The 14,058-nt window shown below is 45.1% G+C and overlaps 1 protein-coding gene across 1 annotated transcript; it reads left to right on the forward strand.

The window, feature by feature from the left end:
• The first annotated feature begins 2,596 nt into the window (after window positions 1-2,596).
• VPS37B (VPS37B subunit of ESCRT-I) lies at window positions 2,597-13,355 on the forward strand. Its single transcript, XM_065739174.1, has 4 exons — window positions 2,597-2,727; window positions 9,985-10,156; window positions 10,777-10,859; window positions 11,958-13,355. The coding sequence occupies exons 1-4, from the start codon at window positions 2,623-2,625 to the stop codon at window positions 12,447-12,449; spliced, it is 852 nt and encodes a 283-aa protein (XP_065595246.1). The 5' UTR covers window positions 2,597-2,622; the 3' UTR covers window positions 12,450-13,355.
• Window positions 13,356-14,058: the final 703 nt, after the last annotated feature.

Consider the following 14,058-nt stretch of genomic DNA (forward strand, 5'->3'; position numbering starts at 1 on the left):
ACGTTCTGCCCAAGTGATGTGCTGTCACAAAGCCTTTAATGAAGGCTGCTGAGTCGCACCTTCCAACATGCCCAAATAGAAGACATATTCCAAAGCAGCTGACCCTTATTTTGTCTCTCAACTTCAGTTGCTTCTCTGGCCAAACTCAGAGGTGCTGATGAAAGTACTAACAAGCACCAGATGTTTAATACTGACACCCATCTGTGATGTCTCCAGAACCCAAACTTACCTGCATAGGCAGATGTGGTATTTTCAAGACGTTGTACTTGAGCACAAGTATATTATGTTTTCCTTGTGCTACATTTTGTGAGGACTTCCCTGTTCTGCATGATGAGGCTTTAGACTAATTTAGTACTACTTGCTATTGACAGATTCAAATAACCCATTCCTTGATGACTAGAGCAGTAAAACATAGAAGCAGCAACAGAGAAGATGCCCTCAGAAGATCACTGTAATATAGAACCAATTCTCCTGACAACATATTGACAATACAATGATAATAGAGCAGTACCCTTCCCCAGAGATAACTCACACTCAATAAGCATTACTCAGTGTGAGCTCCCCCTCTCCACCCTCAGTGTAGAACTGAGCAGTTATTGTTAATCTTCATTTTAAGCAAAAGGCCTGTGGTTGAGAGAAGCCGGGAGCATTCGGGATCACACAGGAAGGCAGCAGTAAGACTAGACTTACAACATGAAGCTGAGTCAGACTCTTCTAAACCACACTCTCCCCCATACCAATTATCTAGCTACGCTATGCTAAAATCATCCTTGGGAAAAAGGGCTCTCTTTTAACCCCTCAACTAATTCCTTTTGATGTATGTGTGTGTATGTGTATTTGCATGTGCACACAGATTTACAGAGTGGGGTAACATCAGGGTGCAACTCTGCCTTCTTGATGGGCATGTGCAAACACACTATATGACATCGTGTCAGCATTGCAGCTATCTCCTGGTTTTAAGTAACAAGGTCAGGCTGTGAAAACCCGTGTCACCACCAAGGGGCATGGCTTCTTACTCATCTTTGCCCTGAGCAAAGCGCCCACACGAGGAGGAGCACAGCACCACATGGGCATACTGACGTGGAGGAGAGGAGGAGAGGACACGGGCCTGTATTGCTGATTGTGTTCTCCCCACCCTGAGCAGCTGCTGGGTGCACGGACCTTTCCTACCTACACCTGGGTGCACTCTGCTTGCAACACACGTGAATGAACTGTGACATACCTCTGGTCCTTGGACCTGTGGGATAACACACACCTGAGTTTAGCTGCAGGACAAACCCCAAATATACAATCAGGAAGCACTGGATCTGAATGAGACTCGTGTCATTATAACTAGATGGGATCACATCAGAGATTGATTCAGTTCACAGTGTGATTTATCAGTCAGATCAAAAATGACAGACACCAAGGATAATGCTACGTGGCCGTTCCCTATCCTGCTGCTTTGGCTTGCTCTTGTTCTCTCTGCAGTCACACACACACACACGGAAACCAACACCACACCCACAATCAGCCACAGAACCAGGGAGGGAGGTGGTGCGCGCCCAGTGATGCATACAATCTCAGCTATGCTAACACAATTAATTATTTCCAGGCATAATTGTATGAATCAGCCATGCTATCATCAGCGGTAATTGGAGAGCTGCTGCTCCCAAGTGTTACCACGGAGCACGCAGTGAAGTGACGGTGCTACGCATTTTTGCAGCTGTAGATTCATGGGATCATTTGAGTTGGAAGGGGCCTTTAAAGGTCATGTAGTCCCACTGCCCGCAGTGCACAGGGACACGCACAGCTCCAGCAGTGCTCACAGCCCTGTCCTGACTGTGGCTATCTGCAGGGATGGGGCACCACCACCTCTCTGTGCACCTTGTGCCACTGCCTCACCACCCTCAGTGTAAAAACTTCCTTATACCCAGTCTGAACCTTATCCCTTTAGTTTGAAGCCATTCCCCTTGTCCTAGGGCAACGAGCACTGCTGAGGAGCCCACCCCTTCATTCTCACAGCCCTGTCACACATCACCAGGCCGCTCCCAGCTCTCCTTGGAGCCCTCTCTTCTCCAGGCCGCACAGCCCCAGCACTCAGCCTGTAAAAATCTCTTATAAAACACATATTTGTTCAAAGCACAGCCATAAGACTGTGCTTTGAACATGATCCTTCCTTGGATCACTTCTTGACCTTCAAGCTTGAAGAAAGTGCTTAAAGTGAACAAAGGACCAACGCTGGGCAAGAAACCATTCTTAGCTATTTTTATCTTGAATGGGTATTCAGCCTCAAACAATAACGCAGTCCCTCCCGCGCTTCACCGTGACCGCGCCGCAGCCCGGTGAGGAAGTCAAGTTCAGCAGTCACGCCGATTTCCCTCCCTCGCTTGCAGCTGCCGTCAGGCACACCGGCACAGACCGCCCCGTGCCACACCGCGCTCCTGAGGCACCGCACCACACCAGGCCCGAGGGCCGCGCACAGGGCCTCGAACACCGGAAGCGACCGCGCACACCGCGCCGCTTCCCGCCCTTCGGGTACCGCCCCTCCCCCCCAGCAGGGGGCGCCCAGGGCGGTGCCCGGCGGGGCCGTGGCGGCGGGGCCGCGGCACTTCCGGTCGGCGGGAGCGGGGCCGCGCCGCCATGGCGCTGGACGCGGGGCGGCTGGAGGGGCTGAGCCTGCAGGAGCTCAGCGCTCTGCTGGACGATGAGGAGCGGCTGCAGGGCATGGCCCGAGAGATGGAAGAGGTGAGCGGAGCCCTGCGCGGTCGCACGGCCGGGATGCGGTGTCCTCTCGGGACGCCCCGGGGCTCGGCCGCCGGTTCCCCCCCTTCTCCCCTGCGTCCTCCCGGCCTTTGTGTGGCGGCCGTGAGAGCGGCGGAGCCGGCGGGGAGTAGGGGGGGGGCTGTCAGCGCCCGCCTGCTGCTGAGGAGCCACTGTCGGAGTGAGGGTGGCACCGGGTTTATGCCTTTTTTGTTGTTTTTTTTTCCCCCTTCCAGTATTTCCCCCCCCCCCCCCTTGGTTTCCCCCTCCTATTTTATTTTATTTTATTATTCCCCCCCCCCTTTTTTTTCCTGTTTATCCCCATTTCCTCCGTTTTATCACAGCTCTTTTTTCACGCCTGGGACAGCAGGAAGGGTTCTGTCGGGGTGTCCCGGCTGTGGGCTCGGTCCCAGCCCTCGGACCGTGAGAAGAGCTGCTCTGTGCGGGGCTGCCCGGCCTGCTGCTCTCGGAATGTCTTTGTCAGTATGTCAGGCTCCGAGCCATGCGTCTGGGGCTGCGCTTCTTCGCGTTAAATAGGCGCCTGTGTGCTTCGTGCTGCTGCTCTCCTCCTTTATGGGGTTTTTCGGTGTGCTTCTGGACGCTGTATTACGGTGCTGATAGGAGCTTCTTCTAGCAAACACTCCTAAAAGATTCAGTGCGATCAGCCAGCAGCAAATAACGAAGCTGCTTACGTGAAGATTTGGAAAGAAATGTACTTTGCTTCTCGGGCTCTTGTATTAATTCCTTTTGTTTTCAAGTAAAGAAATCCCAGGGAAAAAAAATCCTGAAACTCACAACCTCTGCCCTTTTGGTGCTCCCACGGAAATCGTTCTGGGTGACCTCCAACCAAACTGCTGAGGAAATGCAGGTGGGGAGACCCTGCAGGGCTGGGCTGGGGCAGGATGGCATTGCAGGGACGTTCTCTCTGCACCCTGTCTGTCTTCTGACCTTTGTATAAATAGATCTGAGAGATGGGGCTGAGCGTAACGGCTTCCTGAAATGCAAGCTTGTGCGAAAACTTAAGGAACTGCTGAAGAAAGTGATTCTGCTGTAAAAGAGCAGAGTGTGGAAAGACCCTTTGAGATGTCACTGGATTACTGGGGGGCAGGAGAAGCTTTCTGTGTAAGGACAAAATATTTAATGAAAGTCAGCAGGTTGTAATGAGCTTAGCTCAGTGGTGATATCAGTGGGTGCAGTATCACTGATTTCACGTAACCTCTGGCCAGGTACATTGGTAGATGGTGTGGCTCAGTGGTCTGCTTGTTGTCAATACATGCTTCAGACTAGATCAGAAGCAGCAACAGATCTCATGACCTTAGTGCAAAGAATTCTCTCACTGCAGAGTTAGAGCACAGTCACAATGTGACCCTCCAGCTTTCCTCTTTAGTTGGCAGCAGAAGGCTTCTAAATTGTAGAGTAAAGTTCTCTGGGCCCGAGGGAATATTTTGTGGTGTTTGGAAAGTGTGGCTAGGTTTTGAAGGTATTTGAGCTGTGTGGAAATACAGCAACACTACTGTGTGCTGTAATCCTCTTTTATTGTGCACGGAGGCTTTTAGTAGAGCCTGTCCAACTCAGAAGTGTTTGTCCATCTTGGAAGTGGCCATTTTTGAGTGCTCCATCTGTTTCTGCCTTCACTGAAGTCCTTTGTGCTGCTGGGTTCTGATTTTTCACTGTGAGGCATGCAGCAGGAAGAGGGACAGAAGGAAATCCTGAGCAGTAAGGAGGAGCTGTGGTGACTTCACTGCTGCTTGTGTAGAAATTGGATTTTCAGCCTGTATGTACTTATGTCGTAGGGCCATTCCAATGTCCTTAAATTAATAACTTAAATGGGGCACTCTTAACTAAATCTGACTCTAACTATCTAAACTGGGATTCCTGAGTCACTCCTCTTAGGTCACTTGTATTTTCGGTGGCAAAATTGGCTGAAGCTGATGATGTCGTAATTGAAGAAACCTTTGTACTCCTTACTGCAAGGGAAACCCAGCTCAAAAAAGCGATATTTTGCTCGCAAGGAGGAGGATTTGGAAAACCTCTTGGCTTTCTTGCTGATAGCTAAAAATAGTCTCCTTCCCAGCCCTAAAGGGAGCGTGCAGTATTTGTATGTGTCATCATGGGGGTGTATGCATATATATATATAAAATCTCTGTGTGGCAGTGTGCATATATATATTTCACTTGGGTAATATGCCCGTACACTGTCCTGTGCACTGTAGCCTCAGGTATGTGAAAACAGAGCATCAAAGAGCTAAGCTGCTTTTTCTTTCTGTAAGGTTGTTTTTGAAGCCTCTGGGCTTTTAGCTCCTGAACAAGGAACATCTTGTCTATTGGAAAGAGGAAGGAAGCCAATTGTCTGGTACTCCCAGGCTTTTAAAACGGAGGGGTTTTTGTGATAATCCTTTGAGGTTAATCTCTGTTGTTCATCAGCAGTATTCATCTTCACGAAAGAAAAGCACGTTGTTTATAAAAGTGAGTCTCAGCATGGTAAGCAAGTTTGTGATGTGATACTGGTGGTGCTTCGACGAATTTCTGTGGTGAGAATTGGTTTTCTCTCGACCTGTGCTGGAGCATCGCTTTAGGAACAGTGCAGCATTGTGTTGCTGCATGCTCGAGTTCTGCTGCCAGAAGTTGTTTGCTTTTCAAGACCTTAATTATATGAAATGGAGTCGTCAAAAATGTCTTGCCTTCCTCTCGTTCCAGCATTTCAGAGTATGCTGGCAGGCACAAGAGGGGTGTTCAGTGTTATCCTATTCTCAAAAAAACTGTTTAAAAAAGCAAGGGCAGTGCAGAAAGTCCCGAGTTCGGACTATGTGAACGCGTGCCCGGATGACTTGGATTCTTCATCCTGTCCTAAAACCACATTGTGTAAGTGGTTATGTTCTTGTTCGCTGAACGTGAAATTTAGCTCCAGAGTTAGGATTTAGACATGGTGACAATGTCTTGTATTCCAGCTAAGCACCCAGAGGATAACCTGCCTGTGTGCAGTGGCACCAAGTGCAGTTCTGTGCAGTGCTTTCCTCTGCAGCAAACACTGTGGAATGGAAGCTCACCCCTTAACCTTTATTTCCTAATTTTTAAAACTAGTACGCACATAATTGGGAGACCTAAATTTAGCCAATCTAATTACTCTGGATTACGTGTTAATATTTATTACCAAGCAGATGCCATTAGAGGACATATTATCATTCATCAACGCTTGATGAAAAGCTCTCATAGATTTTCTGTACCAGAAGTCTGTTCTCCTCCTCTGCACCTGTTAGCTCCTATTTCAGGGGTTAATTTGTACTCCAGACATGCACAGTTGCATTTCCACAGTGTGACAGCAAACTTTATCCCTAAAAATGAATGAAAGAATGCAGGAATGTTAAAGGCTTGGAAAAAACAACAGAGAAACCTAAAAGTAAAGCGTGGGTGCATGCCATCTATAAAGCAATCAGAATGTTTGACTGCTTGTTTGGTTTGTTGGGTTTTTTTACTTGATTAGTAGCTCCTTATGAGACTTATTTTTGAAGGTATCAATAGGCAGTTTGGTCTCAGAGTGCTCAACTCAGTCCCTCTGCCCTGTTTGCCCCATTCAGGATTCGTGGGGAGACTTTAACAGTAAAAATAAAAAAGAGAAGAAAAAAAAAAGTAGTAACATCATCCTGTCCCATGATTCTGAGTGGTATTTTTCACCTGTTTGAAGATTAAGGTTTCCTGCTTGCTGAAGTGCTCGTGACCTCAAAGTCTTGTTAACAGTTCTGCTAGCTGTGTGCTGTTATCTCTCTGCTTCCGCTGGGCAGGTGAACATCTGATGCAGTGCAGCAGTTCCCTTCTAATTCCAACTTTTGTTGCACAACAGGTGTGACAGCAAATCAACTCGTGTTGGATTTATTCCTTGCCTCTTCAGTTGCAGCTGTTGTCCTGGGCTCGTGGGAGCTGTGAAGCAATGTGGAGGACATAGGATGTGCTCCACTGGTGATCTTAATGGGCTGTTCATGCTGTGCTGCACCTTCGATGCTTGGATTATTTTGTAATTGTGTGCTTGTTTGTTTTTCAATCAGTCCATGCATTAGGCTAAGTGAAGTGGTTGCTTTTCAGATTCCTTGAATTAACTCCTGTGTGTAGCAGGAAAATTGATTAAACTGAGTCCACATCCATGCCAGATAGGATTCTGTTTTTCTTTTAATTGTGATTGTATTCAAGTTGTATTGCTTTGGGATTATATTTGTTCTATTTGTTATTAATAGAGTTTGGTCCCTCCACTAACTTGACATTCTTTCTATGAGGTGAAGCATTAAGATGTCCCATACAAGCGAATGGGTCCTCACCTTTGCTTTAGAAAGAAGTTGCTGTTTGGTTTGCCTTGTGATTGAAGGCTTGCTGCTTCTCATGGTTTTGAGCAAGATGCTGTATCAGTGTCTCATCTGTTCAACGGTCCATTTTTTAGAAAAGAAATGTGACAGAGTCTAATGCTGGAGGTGAGGACACCTGATCACGGCGTATGAATCCTGGTTTCAGTCATCTTCTGCAGAAAAGTGTGCCCTTCTCAGAAGCATGTGGAAAGCACTGAGTCACTAGGTCTTACGTAATTTCAAGAAAATTAAGACTATGTCAACTTGTCTTCTGTTTCAGACAAACCCTTATTAGGCTCTCACCTAAATGTGCATTAGGCCACCAGAGTTAGATGTCAGCAGTAAGGATAGCAGAGGGAATCAGTGTTACACCTAGGTGGCTCACCTGGGTTTGTTTGCCATCGAGCCAGGTAAATATGTCTTTACAAGTGCTGTCATGGTACTGACTGTTCCTTATATTTACAAGATATATCCTATTATGAGAGTATTTATTCATCTTTACAGCTTCATCATGCCGTGGAAGTCCTTCAGGAAGTCCCTGTAGAAAGCTGTGTGTTTGTTTCCTCCTTTGCAGCCCCACTGAGGGATGGTAGGAGCCTTCCATCAGAGTGCTTGAGAGTTACTTCAGCTTCATTTCACTCCAGGAAGCTTCTTCTGTTATTCTGCCTTTCTTCTCTCCTTTATGACACACCATTTGAGCAATATCGTTTCCCTGGGAGTTGTACTTAAAGTGTTTGTGGATTTGTGTGTCTTTCATTCCACTCTTTTTTCCTCTAGTCAGTTCTACACAACATCATCTTCGTCCCAAAGACAGATCAAAGTCTGCCCATAAAACTGGTCTTCCCAGGCTGACTGCACGGATGCTTTGAAATGAGAATGTCAGTCTTACCAGCAGAGAAAATGCAATCACAAGATCAGATCTGAGTCGCTCGAAGGAAATTGTTTGCTCATTAAAATGCTGAAAGAGGAGCTGCGTCAGAAAATGTTCATCTTTTAGTGCAGTCTTTGGCAGATCAGAAAGCAGCTCGTTAACAAAACATGTGGTGGAGGGAGGTAGTTTGGTAAGGAGCAGGGTTCTCCCCCATGAAGCTGTGAAATAGTGTGCTTTTTAGTTCTGTTCATATAATTGTTAGGAAAATACTGTAAAACAGGGACTTCAGCTTCTGAAAAGCGAGTCTAGCAGAGTTGATCGTGTGGGAACAAACAAAAGGAACTGGTTTAATATATATTACTTTGCATTGGATTCAAAAGTGAGAAGAGAGAATTCTCTTTTATTCTTGGAAAGTGCTCAAGTTGAACACAGGCAGAGGATTGGAAGCTGCTGAAGCTTGATGTGAGAATTCTCGGATGATAAAAGTGTTTCAAATACAGCTTCTCTCATTTGTACAACTTGGGGACAGGATTTTGTTTTGATTGATGCAGCCTTTAGGACTCGGCATTATCCTTTGTGTTTTGGTGGGTTTTTTTTTCTAATTGTTTAGTGAGAATAGGGGAAAAGAAAGTGAAACTTTGATATTAGTACCTGGGGCCAAAGGTGTATGTAAGCTGAAGTTGAAGTGAGCAGATTAAAGCAGCATAGAAATGTTCCGAGAGAAAGTAAGTGCTTTTGAAGACACTGTTGTACACCTGGGAAATATTTTCACCTACTGCACTTAACCTTTGTACCCAGAGTGCCAAGAACACCTGAATTCTGATCCTCTCACTGTCAATAGCTCACTCAGGTTTCCCCCTATTTCCTCTTTCAAAGGTGTGGCACTCAGCACTATCAGCCCGTGAGTGTGAAAGGAGGAAGGCACTGTGTTTTCCAGTTCTGCCCTGTACGAGGAGCATATTAACGTAGGGGGTTACAAAAAGGGAACCAAACATTTTGAGGGTGGATTAATGGAATGTCTGTTGTGCCATGGGAAAATTATCCCCCCAGTTGAGTCACACTGTAATCAGATCCCTTGCTTTTTATTCTGTTTGTTTTTGTTGTCTGAATCTTTTAATGAATCTACTGAGCAGAATTCTCCAAACTCTTGGCTTTCTCAAAGCTCACGAGGGCTGGCTTGATAAAATTGCCTGTGTGTGTAGGTATGAGCAAACTGCTGTCAGCAGGTTGGTGAGAATTGTCCCTTGTTCCTTAAGAACAGTGTCTTTGGGTACAATACATGAAGCAGAAGGGTTAAGCTGAAACACAGACTTTGTCACTAATCCAGGTTTGATTTAACGTTGTTTGGGAAGGGTATGCTGGAGAAAAAATACTGTAATGATGCAGTCTTGTGGGGTTTTTTTTTTGCCTTTTAGTAAGATACAGAATTACACCCTTCTGCTCATTACACCTTAAAGCTGGGGTTCAAAGATTATTTTTTCTTAAAGAGCAACTGCTGCTTTACCTGTCAGCATTTGTGGCAGTAGAGGTGGGGATGAAGGATACTCTATTTGGAATAGAAGTAATTATCATTTCCTGCTTGGAGAGGAAAACTTTGATGAAATGCCTGCTGTGTGTGGGAAAAACATGCAAGAAGTGCCATCAGGTTGGTGTTAAATCCTGCTCACAGAGCCATTGATTCCCAGGGGTTCCTGGCTGAAAGGTGAGAACTGTGCTGCTCAGAAGGGATTTGTGTCTGTAGGTGTCCTTAGCATGCTCTTTGCTTCAGAGACCTTCAGGTGAGTAAAATACACTTTTGTAAAAGGTTTTGCATGGCAGAGAAAGAGATTTTGGGGAATGAGCTCAAGAAGCTGACCATAACCAGCAGAGCAAGAGACGTTTCTACAAGAAGTCCAAAGGCATCTTTTCTAGTTGCAGGTACACTGACTTCACAGAGAGCTTACTTCTGCTCTTTGGGTTTTGAAATTCTGCATTTGTCAATGTAACTGTTAATCTTCCTTACTATTTGTGCTGTCATTTCATGCACCTTTCTTTTTTCCAGGCCCAAAATGTTCAGCACAGCAAGGACATGACACTTGCCAGCAACCGCAGTCTGGCAGAAGGCAATCTTCTGTACCAGCCAAAGTTGGAGTCTTTGAAAGCAACTTTGACTCAAAAATATCAAGAGCTGCAGGTTCTTTTTGAAGCATACCAGATAAAGAAAACAAAATTAGGTAATGTCTCTGTTGATCACGATGATTTGCTGTTTTTGTGAGTGAATGTAAGAGCTGTTGTGCGCTTTGTTACTTTTGCACACTCTCATTTTTAGCTTTGTAAGTTAGGGTAACAAATGAAATGCCATTCTCACATAGTTCAGAGCTAGATCTTTGCTGAGGTATCTGTTACACCCAGAATCATATGCTGTGGATTCTTCCTATTCCTAATGTGATTACCTAGCTATTGTTCTCTAAACTGCTAAATTTGCTAAATTCCACCTTGCTAAAAAGCAAAACACAATTTGAATTCTCTGTGATTAACCATAGATCAAACATTCACGTACTTCGTGTTCTCATTCCGTACTGATTTATTGTGTATCTGATACTGTACTTCTGAAAGCAGTTTCTTTCATTATTACAAACATAAAATTAGAATTAAATCACAGCTTGTAGCATGGTGCCTATACTCTTAAACTACTTAAATGTTGTGTTTTCTCACTGTAGATCACCCTGCCTTAAACATTAGGGTATGCTGCTTGCACATACGTGCCGTAGAAGATTTTTATGCTGGCTGATAGCTTCGTTTAGAAGTCACATACAGACAGCTGCCATTTATTCTTCTTTTCATGCCATTGCAGACAGACAATCCAGTAATGCCTCACTGGAGACACTGCTAGCTCTCCTTCAGACTGAGGGGGCTAAGATCGAGGAAGACACAGAGGTACGACGGTTCTGTCCCTTTATAACCACTGGTGAAGACTTTGGGTGTGCACAGATGAAGTTTGGTTGAGCATGTAGTAATCTAAAGGGATGGGTTTGAGAATGTGACCTGGTCTGTGCTTTGAACGTCAGTAACTGTTGTTTGATTTCCCTGAGTGGTTTTTTTACTCTTGAGATCTGGGAAGATGAAGAAGGTGCTGTTTTTCAGGATAGAAAGCCAAATCCTTGTAGTTCCTTGGCATTGCCTTTAAACTAATAACGTACAAATGTGGAAATGGTGTCTGTCTGGTGTACATATTAATCCATTACAGATGTCAATTAGTAACCTAATGAGAGACTGTGCCTGTGCTGGTTTGCAGGATGGGAGGGCTGACTGCAGCAGTTCTGGTGGAATATTCCATTGTGATTCCAGTGTCTCTGTCTAGATGCCAGTGGTCACTGCTTGCTGGGATACAAGTGTTTGATGGGTGGTTTGTTTTTAGAGCAATGGAAGTGGTTAGTTTTATTTGCAGATCTGCCTGTAGGACATTCTCAGTTACTACGTAGCATCAGGGGAAAAGATCTGCCTCTTGGCCCTGAGTTGTGATTACAACTTGTCCTGGGAACATCTTTTTCAATTTCATGATTACATGTGTGCTCATCTCTTTTAATTATTAAAGCATCATTTACTCAAGGTTTGCTTTGCCTTAAGTAACCATGAGTCTTAAACCTGGCTTAGCAATAATCTGCCTCCCTGTACTGAGTTCTCCATGTTTCTGTTGGCATTGCAAGCAGTTCTAAACTGTGATTCAGCTTTGCTTGGCAGTCTGGAAAGCTGTTGCACTTGATTCAGCCCTGTCTCTGATGATCAGGGGAATGTTCAGAGCTAAATTCAGATGTTCTTACTGCTGTTACCTCTGTATAAATTTCAGCACCAACAGTATTTAACTCCCAGTGCTTCTGAGTAATTGCTTCGAAGTTCTGCTCAGTATTCTTAGCCTGCTCATCATTGTGCACACGCAAACTGGAGAGTCACAGGCAAGATGTTATTTTTAGGCTGCGAGCCCTTTAGGTTGTCTTGGAGTGTGCTGTTTCTAAGAGATGATTCTGTATCCGACAGAACATGGCGGAAAAATTTCTTGATGGTGAAATAGCTCTGGATTCCTTCATTGATGAGTACCAGAGCAAGCGTAAACTGGCTCACCTGCGGCGAGTGAAAATTGAGAAGCTCCAGGAGATGGTGCTGAAGGGACAGAGACTTCCACCGGGGCAGCCTCAGCCCAGAGCAGGCGACACAGCTCCAGCACCTCAAGATTCCTTCACTTCAGATGCAAACCCTCCTCCTTCAGCTGTGCCCCGACGAATACCTCCCCCTCCGCCTTCGGTCCCAGCAGGACGCTTCCCTACTCCGTTTACTGCAGCCGTGAGTTCAGGACCAGCTGTTTCTTACCCAGGTGCTCCGTATCCTCCTCTCCCACCTCGAGCTGGAGCTCAGGCTGCGAGCCCGTTGTCACAGCCAGGATGCCCATCTCAGTTTGTACCACAGTACCCTCCAGCTCTTCCCCAGAGACCTCCTCGCTTTCCACCACATCCTGGTTTTATCCTCCAGTGAATATTTCGGTGCGCCTGACTTACGTATTGGTGCTTATAGTTCCTTTTTCTCCCCCTGTCAGAGACTTACTTAATGTAGGCAGTGGAAAGCCTCTGTTTTTTGCACAATGGAGTATAAAAGTTGAGCTCTGGCACAGAGGTTTGAAATCGTGTCTGGTAAAAATGATTGTTTTCAAATATCAGCGACGAGGAGGATTTCTAGGAAGGTGGTAGGGCTAGATGTGAAACAGTACACAGTGGATTTCCTGATGGTATAAATCTCTCTGAATTCTTTAGTGATGGCAGATCAGTGTCCTGTTCTGTTCTGGTGTGTTCCTGTCACAGCTGGATGTGCATGTGGCAAACCAGGAGCTATTTATGTCCCTAAAGAATTCTGTCAGAGCCAGTGTTTGCGTGGTAACAGCCATATCTGAATTTGGGTGAAGAGTTTTAATGGGCCTCAGCAGCAGCCTTTGCAGCGTGCCCAGACTGTGGCATTTCTGACCAGGTGCACAGTGAGCTCACTGAGGTGAAACTGTTGTCAGATAAAGTTCTGTGTTTTTTAAATATTGAAAGCTGCAAGAGTTTAATTTCTACATTTCAGCTGTTACCTTAGACCTTTCCTAATAAAAGTACACGCTCTTTCCATTCCTGAATAGCTGGGTATCCTGAGAGTCCTGCTCTCTTGAAATTTGACTAAATTGTTTCTACAGCCAGTTTAGAGTTTTATGAGAGACTTTACCAGGTGTTTTTATTTCTCTACCTGTTTTTTTTTTCCTCTTCCATACCTTGCATACGAAAGTGATTGGGTTTTGTGGTTTTTTTTGTTTTGTTTTTAAACCAGTGCTTAACTTTTGATATCATGTGACTCCAGGAATCTAGGCAGGGTATTTTCTTAATTAAGTATTGGATCATGTAGTTGCCCACATTTTCGTTGTGCAGTTCTTGGCATGCTTATCTATTTGGAATTTGCAGTTAATATTTCTCTGCAAGAAGTCAAAACAGAGAGAAGGTTTTTGAGTTCTGTGGTTGCTGTTTGACTCTTACATAATCTGTTCTTGGCTTTTTATGCCACCAGAGTGGGTGGCTTCCTAGGGCAGGTTGCATTTCATTCTCAGTATGACTCTTGAAGCGTAAGGTGCAGGTGCATGCTGCTAATTGAATCCTGCAGTAGGGGAGGCAGATCACAGCACTTGTTGCTCGTGCAGAATATGTCCACAAATTAATTGCTATTCCCACGAAAAAAACTTCAGCTGCTTCTTGGTAGTTTAAGGAAGGCATCATCCAGAACTCATATATCTTCTCTATTATTTAAAACACTTTCTTATCATTGTCCTGGAATGTGCTGCATATTTTGGAAGACCGTACTACAAACAATTTCAGTCAAAATAGAACATCTGATCTTGGTTTTTTTTTTTATGTAAGGTCCTAGTTTGTCCCTTAATCATTTCCTCTGGAGTGTGGTGGCTGCAAGCAGGTACTAATCTGAAATTAATCTCATAACAGGAAGCTGTCTGTTCTGAAAATTCTGTTGTTTGGCTTGCTTTGCCTTCTGATGACAAAGGGCAGAAGGCTGGTTGCTGTTTCTGGCATCTAAACCCATTCCTGAGTGTAAATCTGGGAAGTTTCTG

The sequence above is a fragment of the Cyrtonyx montezumae genome, unplaced genomic scaffold, assembly GCF_038088225.1.
Source record: "Cyrtonyx montezumae isolate F1298 unplaced genomic scaffold, pur_monq_1.0 scaffold_23, whole genome shotgun sequence".
Taxonomy (NCBI): domain Eukaryota; kingdom Metazoa; phylum Chordata; class Aves; order Galliformes; family Odontophoridae; genus Cyrtonyx; species Cyrtonyx montezumae.

Bases quoted from the DNA above. Each gene is read 5' to 3' on its own strand.
- VPS37B (XM_065739174.1), top strand. From the start codon at position 2,623: ATGGCGCTGGACGCGGGGCGGCTGGAGGGGCTGAGCCTGCAGGAGCTC. The intron at 10,157-10,776 runs GTAATGTCTCTG...ATGCCATTGCAG, and splicing joins GATAAAGAAAACAAAATTAG to ACAGACAATCCAGTAATGCC. The intron at 10,860-11,957 runs GTACGACGGTTC...TGTATCCGACAG, and splicing joins AGATCGAGGAAGACACAGAG to AACATGGCGGAAAAATTTCT.